Source organism: Neomonachus schauinslandi, chromosome 1 (assembly GCF_002201575.2).
Source record: "Neomonachus schauinslandi chromosome 1, ASM220157v2, whole genome shotgun sequence".
NCBI classification, from domain to species: Eukaryota; Metazoa; Chordata; class Mammalia; order Carnivora; family Phocidae; genus Neomonachus; species Neomonachus schauinslandi.
In genome coordinates this window covers 205,086,933-205,109,171 of record NC_058403.1, presented here as the reverse complement: position 1 = coordinate 205,109,171, position 22,239 = coordinate 205,086,933, and the positions used below count along the sequence as shown (strand labels likewise).

Sequence of the window (22,239 nt, the reverse complement as noted above, 5' to 3'; positions counted from 1 at the left end):
CAGCGGAATTTATTGTTTTAAGAAAGACTACAAAAAGGTAGAAAACAGCTCGGCACACTAGACTACCACACGCGTGGACACTTTCACGGCCAGGAGGGGGGGGGCCCCGAGGGAGTGGGGAGGGGACGTGGGGGGGCCACCCCAAAAGCTGTAGCACGCGGAGCACACAAAATAGTGATTTTTATACAATAGGTCAGATCTTTTTTGTCTTTTTTTTTTGTCTTTTTTTTTTTTTGCTTTTTGCCATAAACATCTATCTCACAGGTTGAAGACACTGAGAAAACCGGAACAGATAAGGCCATGATGGTTGGAAAAAAACCAACAAGTTACCAACTCCGCTCAGGCGGCTCACAAATCGCACAATAGTCATGTGGGGGGCGGGTCGCACTGCACGGAGGAGAAGCACAGTCTCCCGGGAGAGAAGGAGCACAGAGGTTCCATTACAAACCAGAGGCGGGTGGCCTGGGACGCCGGGGTCTTGGATCTGAGGGAGCCGAGCCCCCAGCCGGGGCCGGGACAGGCGTGGGCACTTCCGGGCCCCACTGCCAGCAGCAGGCCCCTCTGGGCTCCCACGCCCAGCCCGGCCTGCTGCTCTTTGGAAGCTGGAGGCGGTGCCCCCGGCCGCCCTCCCCCCAACCAGGCCAGGACAGTGCCCTCCTCGAGGGCTGCGGGGCAAGGGAGGGCCCAGCTCTGGAGAAGATGCGACACCCACGGCTTTAATTGCACTTATACCAAGGAGTGGGGAGCGGTGGGGTTGCTGGGGGAGGGGTCCCGGGGCTGCTGCTGACAGTGGGGGTCCCCAGGTGATGCCCACCTGTGCCCACCTGGGGCTCAGGGCTGGGCCGGGGACAGACTGTGCAAAGCCAGCGAGCTGAATAAGTTAACAGTTCCACAGGGGAGGGGGGCCTGCCTGCCTGCCCCCTGGGGTGGCGGGAGGGTGGGGCTGGGGGAGGGAGATGCTGAGGCCTTTGGGGCCAAGGAGCCTAGCTGGCTGTCCCACGGGGCACCTGGGCACGGTGGCGGGTTCCTTAAGGCACGTCTTTTGTGTCAGTTTGCAGCTGCGGCTCCGCCCGGCCCTGTGATTGTGCCGGCCCCACTGCGGGCAGGGACCCCCTAGCCTTCCCTGTCTTGGCGGCCCCCTCCCGGCCCGAGGCTGGAACGGTGACAGCGAAGCCACAGAAGCTGTGAGGGACCCTGGCGTGGACGGGCGGCGGGGGCGGGCGGGCGGGGCGGGGGAGGCCGCGGGCTTAGCTGGAGGGCAGCGCCTGCACGAAGAGGCCACGCGCGTCTGTCCGTGCCAGCTTGGCCGGCGGCTCCAGGGCGTCAGGGCCCAGCGCGGGCGACTCGCCGCCAGCCGCCAGCGAGATGTCCTGCGGCAGCTCGTCCTCGCTCTCCTCCTCCTCTTCCTCCTCCTCGTCTGGGGCACACAGAGCAGGCCCGACTCAGCGTGGCGTCTCCTCCATCCCCACCGCCCCGACTGCCGCTCCTGGGACTCGGGCCCACGCTAGGGGACACGCCCCGCCTACCTTTGTCCGGGTCAAGGGGGTTCAGCGAGGTGGTCAGGTTGGCGAACTGCAAGGAGGCAAGACAAGGGGTGAGGGTCCCGCCGAGGGGCGCCCCGCCCGCGCCCTCAGCGCCCCGCCGCGCGCACCTCGCCCATGACGGCGATTGGGGTCTCGCCCTTGGCCTGGGCCACGCGGTGCTCGATCAGGTAGTACATGTACTCGTCGTAGAGCAGCCGGATGAGGTGGAAAGAACCAAAGCTGGCAGCGCTGCGCAGGGTCAGGTCCCGGATCACCATGGAGCTGTGGGCGGCGGCGGAACGGAGGCCATCAGGCCCGGTGCCGCCCCTCGCCAGCCTTCTGTGCCTCAACGACCCCGCACGCGCCAGCTAGCCCTGCTACCCCGGTCCGGCCCCGCCCCGGCTTTCCCAAGTGCGTCCAACAGTGAGAGCATAGGGTCCTCACCCTGCCCACCGCCAACAGGGACCTCCGCCCTGGTGAAAGGGAACCCGAGCCCCGAGGAAGCGGGATCTTCTCTGGTCCCAAGTCCTGCGAGGAGGCGGGGCCTCCCCGATCCCATTTTGGCCGGCCCCCCGGGGAGGAGGAGCCGTCCCGAGGCCCCGCCCCTTCCGGAGGCGGAGCCAGAGCGCACCTGTAGAAGGACCACTTGAGGAGGAAGAGCTTGGCGGCCTTGGGGAAGCCGGCGCTGCCCTGGTAGGGCTTGAGCACCTGGCTCACGACGCCGTCCAGCCAGGCCGCCCACTGCTCCAGTGAGTTCTGCTGCTGCAGGGTCACCTTGAAGTCCTGCTCCAGCCGCTGCACCACGCGGTCCTCGCAGCGGCACACCCACGAGGCCTGCTCCTGGAGGACGGCCGGCAAGTGCCCGCGGCTCAGCCGCCGCCCCGGGGCCGCGCTGCCCTCACCCGCGCCGCGCTCGCCGGCCCCGTCCCGCGCTCACCTGCACGTTGGCGAAGTCCACGCGGTTGAGGTCGCTCAGCATCTGGTTGATCTGCGCCGTGTTCTGCAGCACGGCGCGCGCCGCCTGCGCCAAGTGGTTGAGCGACGTGTAGCGTCGCAGCGTCTGCGCGAAGGCGCCGGCCGCTGCCACCTGCGGGGCCGGATGTGGCAGGTGGCGGATGTGCGCGTGGACGGTGCGATCCCCCCTCCCCCATCCCCTGCCCCATCCGCTGCAACTTCTCTGAGCCTTTCCTTCTCCTAAAAGGGAGGGATGTACCTCGTTGCTTTTGTTGGGAGATCAAGGGGTCGGGATTTTCAAACTTCGGGTGGACACCCAAAGTACGGGGCAAAAAAAAAAAAAAAATCAATATAATGTGTCTGACCAGCATTATTATTATTTTTAATGAAAGGACACAAGAGAAATTCTCAGAGGGCACTGGCTAGAATGTCAGGTTAGGGAAGGTGGGGTGTTGTCCATCTTGGTCACTGCTGTGCTCCCAGCATGGAGAACCATGCTGGCACACAGTAGATGCTCAATAAATGCGTGCTGAATAAATGAATACATTTATTCATTTTTTTCATTGGATCCAGCTTCTACTCTTTCCACCTCTCCACTCCTCACCCCCTGTCCAGTGCACCCAGGAGTAATGCTTCAGATGCCCAGTTCCATATAACTGTCTCCTTGACATTTTAAGGACAATGAAAACCCCCTTTTCTTCCTTTTATTTTTATTTATTTTTCTTCCTTTTCTTTTTTTGCTCAAGAGCAAGCACATCACATCTACTTCCTCACATCAGAGTAGTGAATATGCAGCATTGATGAAGAGGGCTATTATTCTCTTCCCTTATAAATGTTGCTTTTTTTTTTTTTTGCTTCAGCTGTCCGAAGAGAACTACTTCAAGTTGCGTTTGGTTTTTATTTTTTAAGATATCGTATTGTGTACAAAAACACCACAGAGGGGTTGTGTTTCAGAAGTGGGCACCTGAGGAAGCCGGTTTGTGAAGGCAATACCCAAAGCTCACTCTGAGGGACACGCGTGGGGACAGATCCCATGGCCTCTATCAGGGAGAGGAGCCCAAGGCCCCCAGCCCGCAGTCCCACAGCCAGGTGGCAGGATGTGGGCTGTGCACCCAGGCTGGCCGCTCAGCGCCCTCCCCGTGAGCCCGTGCCCAGAAGCCCCGTCACACCCTCACCTTCACACGCAGCATCTCCTCAGGGATGTTCACCATAGCGTGGGTGAGCCAGCTCTCCAGGCTCTTGGCAAAGTTCCGGATCGCTTGGGTCAAGGCACCTGCGGGCGGCAGCAGGGGCTGATCGGGACTGTGGTGGGGGGGGATGGGGGGGGCAGCGGCGGGGCGGCCGTCCTGCACTCACTGGGGATGGGCCGCAGCACGTCGGGGATGAGGATCTCCACCAGGCCCTGGTACAGCACGTTGTCACAGTGCTTGGTCCACTGCAGCACTGGCTCAAACTTGGAGAGGAGCACCAGGCTGGCCTTGGGCAGCCGCTTCTCAGCCTCGTCGTGCCTGTGCACACCCACCCCAGCCCCAAGGTCAGGCTGACACGGGCCCGACGCCCCCGGGGTCAGACGGGGAGCTTATACGCCCGCTGTGGGGAGGAAATGGCTTAGCGAGGGAAATGGCTTAGGGAGGCGTGCTATCCCAGGCACTGAGTGTCGGACTGATACACGAGCACTGAAGTGCGGGTCAGGAGGTCATGGGCACCCCACAAACTGCAGGGCTCAGGCAGATACCGCCCTTCCACCTGAGGTCCAAGGTCTGGCTACCCCAGCCCCAGGCGCTGACTCTCACCGTGCCTGCCCCCCTTTCCCTCCTCCCCATCCCCCCTCCCCCCCCCCACCAGGGACTCACACAGCCAGCGGAGGCGCCTCGTTGGGCTGGCTGAGGTTGTACCTCCAGAAGGTTTTCCACAGCGTCTCCACCAGGGTGAACTGCAGGTTCACCATGACGTCAACAATGGCCTGTTGGGGAGGCTGGATGCTCAGGGACGTGGCGGGGCGGGGGGGGGAGGGGTGGGGGGCGGCAGCATGGCTTTCCCTCGCCCCTGCCCACTCACCCAGCTGCCCTACCTCACAGTGTTCCCGGTACAGGACCTGAAAGGCCTTGATATCCCCAGGCCCGATGCCCTCGGGGAGCACTTTGCCCTGGAGGTCAAGCTCTGAGAAGTCAGGGAGACTCCTTGAGGCATCTGGAGGCAGGAGGGGACACCATGAGGCCCTTTATCCTCCACCTGCCTGCCCCCCTCAAGGCTCTCCCTGGGATCTTATCAAGTTGTCAGCACTTTCCTCCCAAGCGGGGGTCCGCCCTGGGCAGTGGGGAATGAGGAGGCTCTGGGAAGGCAGATGGAACCATCTGCTCGCTCTCCAGAGGCCTCAGACCCCGGCCCGGATGCCGCCCCATGGGCCAGGGCGCTCTCACCCAGGAACTGCTGGTACTGCTGGACCTGGGCGCTGATGTCGGACAGCCCGGTGGCCTGCTGTGGCCCCACGGCCACACCGTTGGTCATGCCCTCCATCTTCTGGATGGGCTTGAGCCTGGAGAAGGGGTGTGGGCACTGAGACAGGCCAGCACGCCCCTCCCCGCCCGCCAGCACAGGGTCCGGCCCCATCCTCCTACCTCTGCTTCTGCGAGAAGGGCTGGCCCCGCATGGCCATGTGCTGCTGGTCCTCCATCAGCCGCAGCAGGGGTGAGCTGGCTTTGATGCGCAGGCCATAGTAGTGGTATTTGGAGTTGCCCCTGAGAGGGAGGCAGAGGCTGAGAGCTGGGCTGGGGGGCCTCCAGTTGTCCACTGGGGACCTTCACATCACCCCTGCTTCCCCCTGCCTGGAGGCCAAACAGCCTGGGGCAAGACCCATGTTCCACGGAGCCAGGGGGTGCTGTGCTGGGGAAGGGCAGGGGCTGTGGGTGCCAACTGAGTTCTGAGAAGACAGGGCCAGCGTCTGGGGCACTCCTCGACCTCCGATCCTGGCACAGGGCAGGAATCACCAAGTACTTGTTGACTACTAGTTGTAAGAACTTGCCAGGCCCTGTTCTGAGCACTTAGCATAAGCAAATGCCCGTGTTCCTTATCCCCGTCCTATGAAGGATGCTCCTGGCACCCTCCGGGGACAGAGGAAGAAACTGTGGCACAGACAGACGCAGTACTTTGCCCACGGGTTATGCATGTGTAAGTGAATGAGGGGACACTTAAGCCGGGAACTGGACCCGAGAGAGGAGCAGGGCTCACCCCAGGGAGGTGTGAGGGTTGCAAAGGAGAAGAAGGGAAGGGTGGGTTCAGGGGAAGGCCCCTTGTTCCTTTCCACATGAATTCAGACTTGAAGGCGCTGATTAAAGCACCAACAGTGTGCAGCTCCCTCACTCTCAAGGTATGTGCATCTCGGCACTGGGAGCCAGATCAGCAACAAGAGAAGCAACACAAAAGGCATGTGGGACAGTGCTCCGCGGTAAGGAGGGAAAGCAAGCAGGGAAGGGGGTGGTGGGGAGTGTCAGGGAGGTGGCAGGTGGGAAGGCTTCAGTTTCGGTTAAGGGGGCCAGGGGGCATTGGAGTAAGGAACCGGGGAAAAGCGCAGGAAGGAGAAGGCAGAGCTGGTGCAAAGGCCCTGGGGTGGGTGTGCATGCGTGTCAGAGGCAGGGGCCAGTGGGGCTAGAGCAGAGTGAGTCACGGCCCTGGAGAACTTGGGGTGGGGGCGGGCCTTGTGGCTTCAGGGGGTGGGTGGCCCACCTGGTGCCAAGCCGCCGGGTGCGCAGGCCCATGAAGACAGAGCGGATGAGCTTGCCAAAGGAGGCGGCGTTGACGGGCTCCAGCTTCTGCTCCTGGCAGTGCAGCAGGTAGTGACAGTAGAGCGTGCTCCGCGGCAGGCTCACCCCCTCTGCTGTTTCGTAGTTGTCCAGGAGCCACTGAACCTGCAGCCGCACCAGGGACAGACAGCACCAAGAGTCACTGCAGTTTCTCGGGGCTCCCTGTGAAGGGCTCTCTGTACCTATTTCCAACTGTGATCCTGACAGCACGGCGGGGGGGATGGGACTAAACCTCATGGAATTCTCTAGAACCACACTGTCCAGTGGAGTTGCCACCAACCACATACAGCTATGCTATTTAATTTATACTGAGTGGAAGAAGCCAATGTCAAAAGGTCATGTGGAGGATGATTCATACAACATTCTCAGAATGACAGCATTATAGAAACGGGGAGCGAATTCATGGTTGCTGGGGGTTAGGGATGCTGGGAGGGAGCAGGGCGGAGGTTACTATGAAGGGAGAGCAGGAGGGCGATCTTTGAGGCAAAGAAACAGTTCTGCATCTTGACCGTAGTGGTGGTTTCCCAAATGCATACCCGTGATAAAAAGATATAAGTAGACAGCCACACTGTAGCAAACCCCGTTTCCTGGTTCGAGACTGTACTGCAGTGGGGTAACCGGGTTGGGGGGGGGCAGCCATAGGATCTCCCTGTACTATTTTTGCAACTTCCTATGAATCTATGATTATATCAAAATAGTTTAAAGAAAAACAAACACGGGCGCCTGCTCTCCCTCTCCCACCCTCCCTGCTTGTGTTCCCTCTCTCGCTGTCTCTAAAAAAAAAAGAAAGAAAAACAAACGCAACTCAGTTCCTTGGTGACTCCAGCCACATTTTAGGTGCTCACTAGCCACACGTGGCCAGAGGCCTCTACACTGAACAGCACAGACGGAATATTTCCATCACTGGAAAATGTTCTACAGCACAGCACTGTTCTAGTGAACCATGTTTGCAAACTTCGGGTAAGGACGCGTTACGGGGTCATGAAATCAGTTAGGCGGGTCACAGCCAGCATTTAAAAAAACAGACTAGAAGCCGAGCTGCATGGGTGTATAAGGGAGGGTCTGCCTGCTTTCCGAGAAAGCTTCTGTCTTGATTATGTAGTCCAGGATGTGTTGCTAGGTCAAAGGGCGGTAGTTAAAATCACCCCAGACCCCAAGCTCCAAGAGGACAAGGACCGCCACGGGACCACCTGGCCCTGACCCGTCCACAGTCACAGAGCCAGCGAGGGACCCTCCCCAAGCGACTGCATACAGCCCATGTCTGGGCAGAGAGAGGTCATCTCGCTGCCTTCCGGATGCACAAAGAACCTTGCTCAGGGCAGCTCCCCCCATGCTGGTGCCCGCCTCTCCCACCCCTTGCTCCATACCCACCATCCTCAGTTTTATACAGTCACAGGAGACAAGCCCCTTGGGGCACTGCTCTAACAGCTTCACGCATGTGAGCTGAGACCCAGAGAGGATGAGTAACTTGTCTGAGGCTACCCAGCGAGGATCTGATCCCAGAATATCTGCATCTGAGGACTCTGGTGCCACGGTTACGGTGGCTGATGGTGGCGACTGACCACGCCCACCCCACCGCCCTCCCCTCCTCCCCCCTCAGCCCCCCTCCTCCCACTGCGGGCCTCTGCTGGGGCCCGAGGTGGTACTTACAGTGGCTGGCGAGGCACGGGTGGTGTGGGAGTAGGACTGGCTGGCACTGCCCAGCATGAAGCCGCCCTGGATCACATAGGTGCCCGCTCCGCCGCCGCCGCCGCCGCCCCCCCCGCCGCCGCCTCCCCCGCCGCCGCCGCCGCCGCCGCCGCCCCCGCTGCCGCCGCCGCCGCCGTTGCTGGCCCCAGCCCCGCTGCTGGTGGAGCTGCCGACCACCTGGCCGCCGGACACGTACATGGGCACGGAGCCGCTGCTGGCCACCGCCTGGGAGGTGGCGGGCGTGCTGACCTGGGCGGCGGTGCCCGCGGCCTCGTAGTAGCTGGCGCCCGCAGTCTGGGTGTACAGCGGCGTCTCCGGGTAGGGGTAGGTACTGGAGCGGCTGGGACAGAAGCAGAGGGAGGAGTCAGAGGGCCAGGGGTCCGACGGAGGGGGCTCCTGCGGGGCGGGGGAGGGGGCGGGGAGCGGCAGCCCCGGGGCAGCCAACAGTCAGCCAGCTATGCGGGACCAGGCACCCCCCTCCCCAGGGCCTGGTGCGGCACAATTTCTCATTTAATCGTCCAAGTGGCCCCTGGCATGGAGTCCACATGTCAGATGGGAAGAAGCCAAGACGGAGCGGCGAGGTCACTCGGAACAGGCCCCACACTTCAGTCAATCCAAGAAAAAAAGACTGAGTACCTACTGATGCTGGACACTGTTCTAGGCACTGCAGAGCCAGCGATGGGTAAGACAGAGGAGGCCCTGCCCGGGGCTTAACGTGGTGGTGGGGAAGCCAGAGGAGAAGCAAGCACGAAGGTCAGTCAAGGGCACTGCAGAAGGTGGGCCGTGCCCAGGTGGTAAATGAGGCAGGAAGAGGGTGCTGGAGAAGGGGAGGGGGTTTCTATTTCTGCATCCAGTGGCCCCCCGGGGAGCCACTCAGCGATGACTTTTGGAGTGTAGAGGCATGTCCCTTTGAGGCAGCGACATATCGTGCCCTGCAGCCTTCTCAGGCCATCCCAGGACCTGAGTCAGAGGATGCAGGCGTGAGGCTGAGGTCGTCACAAGAGAGGGAAAATGGGGCCATCTTTAGAGGAATGTTAAGTGAAAGGTGACAGGATCCTATGGACAGGTGACAGAGAAAGAGGAAGGTCCTGCCAAAGAAGAAGCTCCAGAACATTCTGTCAGGTGAACAGAAGAGGTGGGGGAAAGTAAGGATGGCGAAAAGTAAGGATCCAGACAAAAGTAAGGATTTCCGGAAGAGGGGGGAGATGAGGCCCCATTTCATACGTCCGTCTGCTTCCGTGGCTGTGGAGGCCCCATGGAGGGTGGCAGGTGTCGCACAAGACATCGTGGGGCACAGTTTTGATTTCAGAGCCCTCTTGACATATTAGTGACTAAAAATAACATCAAATGTTAAAAATCCCAAAAGGAAGCAAGGCCTGCCTCAGAAGGCACCGTTGGAAGTCTCCTGAAGGAAGCAGGGGAGGGAGGCAGCAAAGAGAGGGATGGGGGGTGGGGGTGGGGGGGAATGGCGGGAGGCGTGGTCACCGAGGTGAGCCCCCTGCCTGATGGACACCAAGATGCAGCTCTTGATCGAAGCACCCTGGTCCACGTGACCGTAAGTGGCAGGGAGCGGCACCAGGCAGGGACCACAGCCGGCCCGGCGCCCCACATGCGACACGTGCTCCAAAAATGTGGCTTCGGTAACTATCTGCTGAATGACTGACTGAATGTGTGCGTCTCTGGACGCGGCCTGGACAGAGCCAGGGACAGAGGAGCAGGGCCTGTGGCTTTGGCCAGGGTGGGAACCCAGGCTGCCGAAAGGCTGGGAACCCAGTAAAAATCCACAAGAGAGAGACAGAAGACACAACGCCACTAACGACTTCGCACGGCAGAAGAATCTGACGACAGTGATGGGCTACGTGCGATCACACATCCTAATCACGGAGGGAAGAATTCAAACAGAAGCAAAGGACAGAGGCTACCGGGGGAGGCACAAGGAGCCAGCATGGCACCACAAGGCCGGGGCTTGTGCCTCAGCTCTGCTTCTAACACCCCTGGAGGCCCTAGGGGGCCGCACTCTTTTCCGGAATGCCCTCTGTGCTCCCCACCCACGCTGGCCAACCGCAAGGCTAAGAGACTGGCAGCACAGGAAATACATCAACAGAACTATGAGGTAGCTGGATGCCATGGACCATGACTCAGGTGCCAGGGTCATGCCCCCTGGGATCTGCCACAGCATCATGACCCAGGGACCGAGATGCTCTAGGAGCGAATCCCCAGCATCATGCCCACATGGGACAGGGGTGGGGATGTAAGAAAAAAAACCAACAACAGACAAATGTAAAGAAAACCAACGAAAACTTCCAAAAATTAAAACAATAATCACTTAATCCTGGAATTATTACTACGGACAATGGGAGGGGGAAGGTGGTGTGCGGAGGGTCCTGGACAAGAGGGAGCCAGAGCTGGCTCGAGGGCAGGCCTGGGGCGTGGCATCTGCCCGGTATGTGTGTGTGCAGCAGGGAGCAGGGGTCACCCCAGGACGACTGGCTACGTCGTCCATGCTCCATCTGCACAGTTGGGCACCACGCAGCCGTTAAACAGGGTGACTGGGGGCCGCTCAGAGAAACTTGCAAGAGTGTCAACATACACAGCTGGGGTAAGAAATAAGGGACAGAACACTCTGCCTGTTTCTGCACAAAAAAGGGGGTAGTTTCTATTCTCAGAGTATCTCTGGGAGGAAACAAAGAAACAGGTCACAGCACCCCCTTTGGAGCAGGGTTGGGGTCGGCAGTGAAGATTTCCTTTTCACTGTTTAACATTCCCTCTTACTTAAAAAATTCTGTCTTGTAAAAATTAAATTTTCTTTTTCCTTTTCTAAAAACCAGGCCCATCTGACTCCAAAGCCCTAACTGATACTGGGATGCCTTTCCCAAGCTGTGAGGGTTCCCTCTGCTTTGCCCCTGCCAGATGGCTGCTGGCTATCCTTGGGAAGCACCCACCACCTGCCACCTGAGGCCTTGAAGTCTGGCTGGTCTGCTTGGGGCTCAGACTCAGGCCTCAAGTCCTAGCAGGGTCCTGGGCAGACCTAGGTCTCACCTCCTGTCCCCTCCCGCAGCCCTCTGCCCACTCACATCGCACTGGCCGTGTAGCTGGCATCACCGCCCTCCACATACTGCACTTGGCTGGAGTACACGTGTGGGACAGGCACCTGCTGGAGCTGCTGCACCTGGTGTGGGGGGAGGGCACACAGAAGGTCAGGGGTGGGCCCACTGCTCTGCCTCTGTCCCTAAAGGGCCAGTGGCTGTCCAAGCTCACAAGGACGCCTGGCTCCCCAGCTGGAAGGTTGCATTTCTGGGCTTTCTGGACACATCCTGGACAGGGCCAGGGGTCAGAGGCCCAAGGGCTGCAGTCTCGGCCAGGGCTGGGAATCGGGCGAAGCTGTGTCAGGAGAAGCCAGGACTCTGTGCTTAGGCTGGGGACAGCAAGAGTGGGGCCTGAGGTGAGGAGGGCTGAGGGACCCCAGAGTCCTACTGTGGGTGTGAACGTTGGATCCCAGGAGTAGAGCCAACCACTGGGACAAGGCTGTCGCTAAAACTAAAGTTAAAGCCTGAAACTACGTACAAACAGGGCCTCGCGGGTGGAGCCTGCATCAAGGGAAGGATCCCTGTCTGCAGGGGCGCGGCCTGGAAACTAAGTACAGGATGTTAGGGGCGGAGTCAGAGGTCAGGGGTGGGGCCCCGGTTTGGGGGACGGAACCTGGAATGACTGACAGGGCCTCAGGGGCGGGGCCTGAGTTTCCCACCCCATCCCCCCACCCGTCTGTGGGAGCGGAGCCTGGGACCTGGAACCCGCCTTGGGGGTGGGGGTGGGGTCAGAGGCGGGTCCCCAGACTGGCCCGGCCGAGGTGCGGGGGAGGGGGCTTCAGGGCTTGCAGGGCCTGACGGGCAGCCCGGGGCCGGGCGCGGGCCGGGGCCGGCGGATCCCGCCCCCGCCCGCCCGATGCCCCCCGCCCGTACGTCCGCCACCTACTTTGAGGGCCGTGGCGGCCGTGCCGAACACTAGCACCTGGGGGACTCTCTGGATCCTGACCCTCTGGTCGGGGCTGGCTCGGGCCGGGAGCCCGGGCAGTGGCTCGAAGACCACTTTCTGCTGCGGCAGGAGCAGGTGCGGGGGCAGCACGCCCACCAGCTCCACCCACTGCTCGGCGCCCGGCTCGTAATGGGGCGGCGGCGGCTCGGGGCTGCCTAGCTGCGGGACCTCGCCGCTGCACGCGGGCGGGAGCGGCGGCGGCTCCGGGGCCAGCGCGCTCGGCCGGGGCCCGGGCGTGCGTGGCCGGGGCGGCGGCTCCGGCGGCGGCGTGGGCCGGGGCTCCTGCTGCTCTGCCTTCCTAGCGGGAAACTGACTGCCTGAGCTCTGGAGGACAAACAGAGACACTGGGGGGTCACCGGGGGCGGCCGCGGGCGGGGCGCCAGGCCTCCGCCGCCCAGCCCACCGGGTCGCTGAGCTCACCAGCAACCCGACAGGTCTCCCACCCGGTGTCTCTGGGAGGGGAGAATCCAGATCCCTCTCTTAGCAAAACCTGGGCCCTTGAACTGACAGGTGCCCGGGGATGGGGAAAGTGGGAAGGGTCCAAGACCGAGTCTGCAGCCCACAGCCCCAGGTGGAGCCTGGAGCGGGGCTGGGGCCCTCGAGGATTCCCCAGCTCCATTCCCTCCCCGCGGCCTGAAGGGCCTGCACCCCTCCCCAGCCCAGCCCGGGCCCAGTCCCAGTTTGCCCAGAGGCAGGTGGAGGAGGCACGCACCTCTTGAGCCACGTGAACTGGCGGGAGCCCCTGCACTGTGAGCTGCTGCACGGCGCCGGCTTTGGGCGCCTGTGGAGTGGCTTGGACCACGGACCTCTGAGGAGGGAAAAGGCAGGTCAGACTGTGGTGACCGTGGTGCCCCTGGTGGCCCACCCATCCCCGAGTCTCCCCCGCCCCATGCCCACAGGAACCCATGTAAGCGTCAGGGCAGCCTGGTGAGAAAGAAGCCACCATTCTGCAGCTTTTCCCTGCCCGCCCTTTTAGATTCATCGCTATGTTCACTCTGGGCACCCCAGTTACCCATGTGAACAGAGGCTCATCAAAGTGAGGCCAACAGGAAGTGTCAGAACTGAAGTTGAACTTGGGTCTGAGTGAGGGAGTCCTTGCTGTCCCCCCTTGCTCTCTCCATGGGTTATCCCACACCCCCACATCCATGGTGCTGCAGAGATCCTGATATCACCCTCAGGGCACACAGTGAAGGACAGACGCTGGGGTGGGGTGGGAGGCTGGTGCTGAGTGGTGGATTAGAACTCAAACCCAGGCCTGGATGGTCCGAGGGTCTGTGGTACGCAGCAGGAACATCTGTGAATCCTTCAGAGTGACGTTTCTGCTTTCCTTTAGGGGAAGAGTCTATGGCTTTCATCTGGTTTTCCAAGGAGTTTGGAACCCCGCAACTGGAGTGATAACAACCAGATGGCAGACACCCCTTGCCACTTCACCTGCTCCAGCTGCCATCACTGACAGCTCAGAGCAATAGCCTCTGGGGGTCCCCAGAATCCACCCTGTAGTCTGAGGAAGAGCCTCTGCCCCTCCCAAAGGCTGGCCATGGATTTGGAGCTTGGGCCTCCCCCTGAACTCCTCAGGGGTAAGCCAGGACTTGGCCTTGGGGCTTCCTCCAGGCAACTGGGCCCAAAGAGGCCAGGTTGTTTCTCAGAGTTTTCAGCGCCTGTCCAGCACCCGTGAGGACCAGATTTCATCCCCCAGCAGCCCCGACCACCCTGCCCCCAGGCTCCCAGGGCAGAAGCCATTATTTAGACAAGGATGCTGAGTCTGGAGTGAGGAAGAGGCGCTCGCCAAAGGCCTGGGGGGCCTGCTGAGGCTGTACCCCCATCTGCTTGGCTCCCACAGACAGTCAAGGACGCTGCAGAGGCTGCCTGGCCAGGACCCCTTGCCCCAGCCACTGCCCGCCTTGGCCTGGCACCTCTTGGGTGACGGGGACACTCTGCTGAACGCCATGGACCTGCAGCTGCTGTGGCACTGTGCCCGTGGGGGCCCCAGCCGTCTTGCTGGAGGAGCTGTTGGCCTGCACCGGCGACCGCTGCAAGGGAAGGAGACACGGGGGCGTCGTCTGGGCACCCAGGCCCTGACCAAACCCTTTTCAGGAGGGCTCTCCCAAGAGCTGTTTGGGGAGGGTGGCAGGCCGCAGAGGTCTCAACCTCCTAGGTTGGTAACCGGCCGAATCCCATGAACCCGAATGCCTAGTCCCTGCCCCGATCGCTCCCAGGCAAAGCTGGGGATCCGGCCCAGAGGTACTGGTAGGGGGACCCATCCTCCCCGGCGAAGATGGCCTCAGCTCAGAGGTCACCCGTTGCCTCCACAATCAGAGAGACTGCAGCCCTGAGGTGAGGAGGGTTAGGTGAGGGAATCCCCACTTAACAGATGAGGTTGCTAAAGCACAGATGGGAAGGGACGTCCCAAGGCCACACAGCTGAGTGGTAGCGCCAGGCACTGACCCCAGACTGGCTACAGGTCCCTGTTGGCTCTGGGCCATGCTGTGGCACTTCGTATCATTAGCTGTTTTACACATAGAAAACACTGGGCTCAGAAGGCCCCACGGGCCTGGCCAGAGTCCCCCAGGAAGAACGGCTGAGCTGGGGGTCTGACCCCAAGCTCCTGATGCTGCCACCCACGCTCCCAGCCACCCATGGCCTGCTTGCCTCCAACACCCTCGTTGGTGTCGGGGGGCGGGTCCCCAGAACCCACCCTTGTAGTCTGAGGAAGAGCCTCTACCAGCCCTAAGCGGGGCTGCGGGGCCTCCTTTCCTTCCTGGGATACAGAGTCCTGAAGTGGAGCTGTGAGGCCCATCTCAACCTGGGGGGAAGCTACCTCCTCCTCCTGGAGCCAGCGGGGCCATGAATCAGGCAGCCAAGCTACCCAACCTGGGCTGAACAAGGACTCTGGAGGAGCAAGTGGGCTTGGGGCACAGGGACCCCTCCAAGTATGCTCTGGGGGTACATGGCCAACCTGGGGAGAGAGGTTCAGGGAGGGCAGCTGATGGGGCCACGACCTACCTCAGGGGGCGAGTGCACCTGCTGGGGGCCATGCACCGTCAGGGAAACCTGGCCACCCTTGCCGCCTGGGGCTGTGCTCTGCACCACCAGACGCTGCGTGGGGAGAGCCTAGAGCCGGGAGGGAAAAGGACCACAGTTGACTCAACAGCCCGCCCGGCCGCCCTGAGCATCTGGCACCGTTCCAGGCGATGTCCGAGTGCCACACACCTGTTAGCTCCCGGAACTGCCCCAACAGCCCCAGTACAGCACTGACACCAACCCCACTTCACAGACGGTGACAGAGAGACTCAGGACGGCCAGAGTCCTCGCCCGAGGTCCTGGAACCAGCAAGTGGCAGAGCGAGGGTCTGCGTCCAGGGAGCCTGGCTCCGCAGGCCACGCGGAATCGGCTCCCACCCTTGACGCCTGACAGGACCTTGCCCCGTTCTGTGCTGAGCCCCCCCACCCTGCTCACAGCCCTCTGGGGAACAGACCACTGCCACGCACTCAGTGCCTGTGCTAGCTACGGGCTCCTGGCTCCTAACTGGCAGGGGTTCTCTGCTTTGAGACACGGGCTGGACCTGAAAGTCACCTTCCTTACTGCAACTCCTCAGTTGTGTCTATTAAGAGAACTCATGCAGGTGGTCCTTCCCCGATGGGCCCTGACTGCCATGGCCTCACTCGCTGGAGGCAGCAGGCGCGGAGGCCCCCAGACGGAGCCTGTGTCCTTGCTGCTGGTGAGGGCAGATCTGAGCAGGCCACAGGGAGTTGGCTGTGCCCCCTGGGGGAGGCTGTGAGGGCTGGGCCGGGTGTGGCAGCCTTACCTGCTGGGGCACTGGGATGTTGGTGAGCTGGAGGGGTGACACGTGGCCCGGCTTGGCCTGCACGCTCGTCTGGACCAGCAGACGCTGTAGGGGCAAGGAGTAAGGACCTGAGCCACGCTGGCTTCCCCGGGGAGGCCTGGCCCAGGTGGGTGGAGGGTGGCTGAAGTGAACAGCTTGGTAAGAACATGGGAGCAGACGGCTCTGGCAGCGGGGCAGGACGGGAGGCCAAGTTCCCATGGCCACGGTCACCGCTGCCCCTCTCATGTACCCTCCCAGCCCGCCCCCGGGGGAGGAGTGTGTCCTACCTGCTGGGTGCCCTGCACCTGCTGAACCACCTGAGTGGGGACTCCGGTCTGGCTGGCTGTGGAGCCTGGGCTGGCCTCCGATACAGTCTCACTGGCCCGCATAGCGCCTTCTGGAGGAGGGGTCACTGGGTCAGCTCCGCCTGCTGTCCCCACCCCCACCCTGAGCCTGAGCCTGAGCCCATGAGAATGGACGGTGGAGCCTGAAGCGGATCCCTGACAGGGCCGGGCCTCTCCAACAATCCTGCCTGCCTCCTGGCCGGCCCTGACACTGCCCACTGGGGTGAGCCATAAGGCCCTAGGATCCTTGACATGCAGAAGCAGCCCCACCCCACCCCACCTCTCCTCATCCCAAAGCCAGACCAGAAGGGGTGACTGAGGAGCAGATGCAGCAGAGGCCCGGAGGGCTGGATCCCTTTTCCCAACAGATAGGATTTGTGGAACTGGCCTCCTACCCTGGGGTCTCAGCAGCCCTAGAAGGACCAAGGTGCTGGGGCCACCTTCCTCAAGATGACTCCTGGCTTCCCAGGAATAGAAGGTGGTCAGAAGAGTGACCCTAGAAGGCCTTGCCAGCCTGTGGCCAAGCACCCCCTCCCTCTCCACTGTCCCAGCTTCCCTGTCCTCAGTGGGACGGGGGCAGGAGGGGGCTGGGAGGGGGGCAGGCAGGTACTCACGCTGACAGGCAGCCGAGAAGAGGCAATCGTAGAACATGGTGCCCCTACCCCCCTCCTGCCCCCGTCTATCTAGGGGAACCTGCCCCACACTCCTCACTCCTTGCCCACCTCTTTGGGAACAGCAGGGTGCGTGGGCGGCTTTATACCCGCAACCTTGGGGAGCTAATCCCCCCGGTGGATGCAGAGCTCCCCGGCTGCCCTCTTGGAATAAACACTCTCCTCTGAGCAGGCACGGCCGAAGCAGGGCCTTCTCTGGGCTGGGGCCTTGCTATGAAGTCAGGAGGGAGGCTGGTACCCGGAGATGCTATTGGGCGGGCACAGGTCAAGTTTCATGCACATCTCACTGAGTGATTAACAAGGGAGCTGAGAAGGGGAGAGGCACAGAGGGCAAGTGTCCCTGAGAGATGCTGGATGGGAGGCCCCCCACCCCAGCCAGGACACCATTCATCCTGCCCCTTCCGTGTGTCCTGGCTTGCTCCCAGCACTTCCAGAGGCCAGGCTGGGGCTGTGGGGAGCATATGTGCCTGCCCTTCCTCCAATGTGCTACCAGGAGCCAAGGTCCCAGGGCCACCTCCTGGGGGGTCCCCTGGCAGGACAGGAGGGTGGTGGGCAAGGAGTAATAGGAGTGACTAGAGTGCTTCCAGTGCCCCAGCTGCTGTGCTAGGGTCTTCCTGGGTAGCTGGAGACAGAAGGAACTTTTATTACCCCCGTTATCGGATAAGGCAAGAGACTGGGAGAGAGGAAGTGACCTGCCCAGCTGGGAACTGACAAGCCAGGATGCTGGCCCATTATCTGTGCCCACATAAACCTCACATTGTGCATGGAATCTAGAGCTTCAGGTCATGCTTGGGCTGACACCCCAAGGGCAGCGGTGAACAGTAAGGTGAGGATCTATGGGAACGCCGTAAGGACCAGAGCATCCTCACCCTCCAAAGTGAGGAGCTGGGCCTCAGCTATGTGGGGACACAGGGAGAGGGGCCTGGCCAGGGCAGAAGGGCAGTCCCAGGTAGATGCAAGAATCTCAGGGACCAAGTCCGGGTCAGAGCTCATGAATGTGTTATGTACTGGGTGTAGGAGGAGTGGTGGCCAGATGTGGGAGGTGGTGTTGGGGGAAGCCTCCCATTGGCCACATGTGGGACAGGCATTGGAACCACCTCAGGCCTACTTGGCCAGCTGCCTCCGCAGCCAATTCCAGGAGACACCATTTCCTACGTTTGGCTAGAATCTTCCCTTGCACCCACTTAGGCTTCTGTGAGCAGTGAGGGAGGTAGCCCTCACTGAGATGGGCCCCTGGGGAGAAACCTGAGAAAGCCCTAAGTCACGTGAGGGGCCCCAGCACACCTGGGTGTCTGTGGGACACAGGGAGCCAGGCCCAGCCCAAGGAATGGCACCCAACTGCGGCAGCCTCGGACAGGTTTTGCCTAGTTCAGGGTGGGCAGTGAGTGGGGGGCTGGCCCCAGCTACCTCCTAGGCCCAGAGGCTCGGATGAAAACACCAAGGCTGATCCTTCCGTCAGTGGGACCCTTAGTATTTGGGAGGCCTGGGGACCTGCTGAGATCAGGGATCTGCCTGGGATGGGGAAGCCCCAGGAAACAGTCTGGGATGGCCCTCAAGGCTGGGATCCCCACATCTGCCAGGCATGCCAGGCTGTACCATGAGGATAAGCAGGTGAGATTCCAGAGTCTACCGTCTGGATGAGAGGCTTCCTGTGTGTGTGTCCCTATCTACCCGTGTCTTGCCCTTGCTCTGTGTGTGTGTGTGTGTGTGTGTGTGTGTTGGGGGTTGGGGTATGAAGTCTGCGAGCCTCTGCATCTGTTTGTCTGCCTTCTCCATGCTGGGCATGTGCATGAGACCAGGGAGGGCCCCAGTCTCAAGTCTGTAGTCAGGAAGTGGCAGCTGATTTCCTGTCCCTCAATCTGATGAGCATCTCTTCCTCCCTGGGCCCTGCACTTCCCCACTGAGACCCGCTCACATCTCCAATGCTGTGAGCTATGAGGGGGAAGACTGAGAGAAGCCCGAGAGGCCTGATTACGAGCTGGGACCCTACTCCTCACGGACGATGGGCGGGACAGTCTGGCTCCCTCCCTCCTGATCCTTTGTTCCTGGAGGTGACTTCAGTCCGGGGCTCCTGAGGGGGGCCTGTGCGTCCTGGGTCCCTTGTCTGTCCTGACCTTGGTTTCCCCATCTGTGCTTGGAGATGCTGACAAACACCCCCCGCCCCCATCTCTCTCATGGACACAAGCCGTGCTGGACTCGCAAAGACTCCAAGTGTGAGAGAAGCAGGGAAGGAAGGCTGGCCGCAGACGCTCCTTGAACCCAGCCCTGTCAGCTGCGGGCAGGCTTGGTTTCACCTTCCTGGGGGTGGCTGCCAGGACCCACAGTGCCCTCCTTCCACCTCGAGTGTCGGGCGAGAGGCTGGCAGACTGTGAGGACAGGGACTTCCGACCTAGAGGGCTGCTGCTGAGCAGGGAAACTTGAGCTGCCTTCCCATCACCTCCACAGACACCTCAGGGCAGAGCCCACAGGGATTGGGCTGGACGAGCTGCCTGTGGTGTCGTTCTCAGCCGGCTTCTAGCCTGGGCTCCAGGTTGGGTCCAGCCCCCCCTCCCCCCACCACCCCCCGCCCGTCTCCTCCCTGCGTCTCCCTGGGTCCCTGGTCAGCTCAGATTGCTCTGCTCTGGAGGAGCCCCAGGCGCCTTGCCGCAGCCTTTACTGGTCTCAGGTACCTCCCCGACCCCCGCCACACCTGGGACGGGCTCAAGTGGCCCAAAGGCCACCCTTAGATGGAAAGGGACACTAACCCAGGAGAGGGTCATGGAGAAGCGCTGGGAAATCACTGCAAGGGGATGGGGGAGGGGTCAGTGGGGCAGCAAGTAGAGTGACAGGTGCAGCCAACCCCCTCTTCCTCAGAACAGATTGAGGAAGCATCACCCAGTCACCCTCCGGGGGACAGCCTCACCGCCACCAGAACAGGGAGCAGCAGGGAAAAGAAAGTCCCCAGGACCCCTGTGAAAGACCATCAAGGTGCCACAAGACCAAAGAAGGAATCCGAGAGTCACACCAGCAGGCCATTCACTGCAGCCCACCCCCACAGAGCAGCCCCACAGTGCAATGGGGGATCGGGGCGGGGGCAGCGGGGGACAAAGGCCTTGGCCTGTAAGCACCAGGGACTGCCTGGGCATGCACCAGGAAGAGCTGGAGAGGCTGAGGGGGAGCGAGGAATGTGCCAGGAGTTGGGGTGCTCTGGGGCCTGGAGCCATGTGCCTTTTCCAGACCCTTGCCCTGAGGACCCCGGCCCCCCCAAAGCAGCCAAAGCCAGCACCCGGGAGGTCGAGGGCCAATTGGATGCCCTGTAGGCTGGCCAAAGTCCTCTAGCCAGTGCAGGCAAGGCCTCCCACCTGCTCCTAGCTGCCCAGGGCCGACAGACTGGGAGGGCTGTGATGGGTCAGGCCAGCCTTCGCGTGGGCGTTCATGCCACAGAGACTCAGTGTACAGAGCCCTGCCCTCAGGGACAAGGGGATGGACATCACTGCGCTCGTCATCACTTCAGGTGATAATGAGTGTTAAGAAGAAAAACAAAGCAAAGTGAGGACACAGGGAGTGAGCAGTGGAGGTGGGGAGGTGTGGGCATCAGGGAGGTGGCACTGAACCGACACCAGAACACAAGGGACGAGCCACCAGGAGGTCTGGGAAGGGAGTGCTCCAGGCAGAGGGCACCGCGAGGGCAAAGACCTGTGGGCCAGACTGAGCCTTGTGGGTTTTGGAGCTGTGGGAAGGCCAGTAGGGCTGGAGCAGGTGTGGGAGGGGGCGGGGGGGCGGGGGGCGCCGGGAGGCTGGCGGGCCTCCCAGACCAGAGTTGGGAGGCCAGGAAATTGTCAGCAGGGGGGATACAGGAAGTGTGGAGTTTTTAAAGCCCTTCCCTTGTGGGAGGGGCCACAGGGGGCCAGCTCTCCTCAGATGAGAAAGCCAAGGTCAAGGCTTCTCAGAGAGTGTCCCTAGGGCCACCTGCCTCAGAATCTTCTGGGTTGAACTGGGTTGTGATGGGCTCCCTCTTGGTCGCTGCGGGGGTGGACTGTGACCGGCGAGGGCAGAGGCTGGACCAGGGTAGGGGCCATGGAGGTGGGAGAGGCAGTGGGTTCTGGCAGCATGTAGGAGATGGAGCCAAGAGGTCTTGCTTAAGAATGGGTAGGACAGGAATCCATGCTGACCCAGGACTGGGGGTGGTATTTATTAGGATGAAGAAGTCTCAAAAGAGGGTGGACCGGATGAGGGGAAAATCCAGGGTTCCATTTGGCCATGCTGGCTTGAGAGGCCCATTCAATCCTGAGCAGATGGGTCAAAGGTGGCTGGGGTTCAGGGCGATAGCCCAGGGCACAGGCCACAACGCGGGCATGTTGTTAGCACCAAGGGGGCAGGGAAAGCTGAGACAGTGGAATAGGCCACCATGAAGGGAGATGAGGAGGAAGCAGCAAAGGGGGCGGAGAAGGGAGGCAGGGAAGTGGGTAGAGACCGGGGCAGGGGGCGGTTCTGGGAGGAAGGGGACCAGTGTGTCAGGCGCTTCCCAGGGCCGGAGGAAGAGGAGTACCAAGAGTAACCAGCAGGCGGACAAGATGGGGGCTGTGGGTGACTCCGACTGGGGCGCTGGGTGGGGGGAAGGCAGAGGCAACAGAGGGGAGAGCACCAGTTAAGGAAGGGAGGGTGAATCCTTCAAGGAATTCAGACTTAAAAGGAAGTGAAGACGTGGGCAGCAGCTGAAGGGGTACGGGAACTGAGGTTTCTGATTAAATCAGGAACTGTTTCATCTCTGCAGGCTGGGGGGAAAGATTTGTAAAGAGAGGGACCAAGCGACGAGGCCCTGGAGGGGATGGCCTGGGATTCGCAGCACCTGCAGACAACCCTGGGAGCTGTGAGGCTGGCTCGGGGGAGGTGGGATCCTTCTTGATATGTGGTGGCACCTGTCCCCAGTGAGGGAGGCAGCGAGGTCAGGGGTAAGGAGTGCAGAATGAGACAAGACGATGGAGGTGGGGGTGGGTTTCTTGCGGCGGGGGGGGGGGGGCATGCTGGTGAGAAAACCTAGCAGGATAACTGGGCAGTGCTGGGAACCCGCGGGAGACCCTGGCTACGTCCATGGCTGGGGTTCTCAGTGTGGCTCACACGTGACATCCCTCCAGACGAGTCCCTGTGGTAAAGCGTCACCACCCTGAGCCCTCTCTGGGGACCTCCACACTGCCAGGAGCCTAAAGGATGCTGCTCAGGGCCCCGCCTACACCTGTTCTGGTCCCTTGGGGCCATGTCAGTTGCCATGTGTCACTCTATATTGTCCTATCTTCCTAAACCCAGTCTTGACCTGCCCCTTTCACAGCCTCCCAAGATGCCTTTATGATTCCCATCCCTTCCTTATTTTCCACTCTGGAAGGATTGGGCAGGGGGAGGGAGGGGTTCACCACATCCTCCCTCCTC

General features: G+C 61.4%; 1 protein-coding gene across 1 annotated transcript in view; it reads right to left on the bottom strand.

Annotated features, from left to right (window-relative positions):
- Nucleotides 1-47: 47 nt before the first annotated feature.
- The window catches only part of RFX1 (regulatory factor X1), a 23,711-nt gene continuing 1,519 nt past the window's right edge, over nt 48-22,239 (bottom strand). The window contains exons 2-20 of the mRNA XM_044917766.1: nt 16,109-16,218; nt 15,804-15,887; nt 15,002-15,109; nt 13,912-14,028; nt 12,711-12,806; nt 11,041-11,135; nt 7,928-8,306; nt 6,201-6,382; nt 5,096-5,215; nt 4,898-5,013; nt 4,549-4,667; nt 4,331-4,440; nt 3,834-3,985; nt 3,653-3,750; nt 2,461-2,610; nt 2,155-2,363; nt 1,652-1,805; nt 1,527-1,572; nt 48-1,417 (exon numbers count right to left, since the gene is read on the bottom strand). Coding sequence (XP_044773701.1) covers nt 1,248-1,417; nt 1,527-1,572; nt 1,652-1,805; nt 2,155-2,363; nt 2,461-2,610; nt 3,653-3,750; nt 3,834-3,985; nt 4,331-4,440; nt 4,549-4,667; nt 4,898-5,013; nt 5,096-5,215; nt 6,201-6,382; nt 7,928-8,306; nt 11,041-11,135; nt 12,711-12,806; nt 13,912-14,028; nt 15,002-15,109; nt 15,804-15,887; nt 16,109-16,218 — 2,615 coding nt within the window. The 3' untranslated portion in view covers nt 48-1,247. The remainder of the gene's footprint in view (nt 1,418-1,526; nt 1,573-1,651; nt 1,806-2,154; nt 2,364-2,460; nt 2,611-3,652; nt 3,751-3,833; nt 3,986-4,330; nt 4,441-4,548; nt 4,668-4,897; nt 5,014-5,095; nt 5,216-6,200; nt 6,383-7,927; nt 8,307-11,040; nt 11,136-12,710; nt 12,807-13,911; nt 14,029-15,001; nt 15,110-15,803; nt 15,888-16,108; nt 16,219-22,239) is intronic.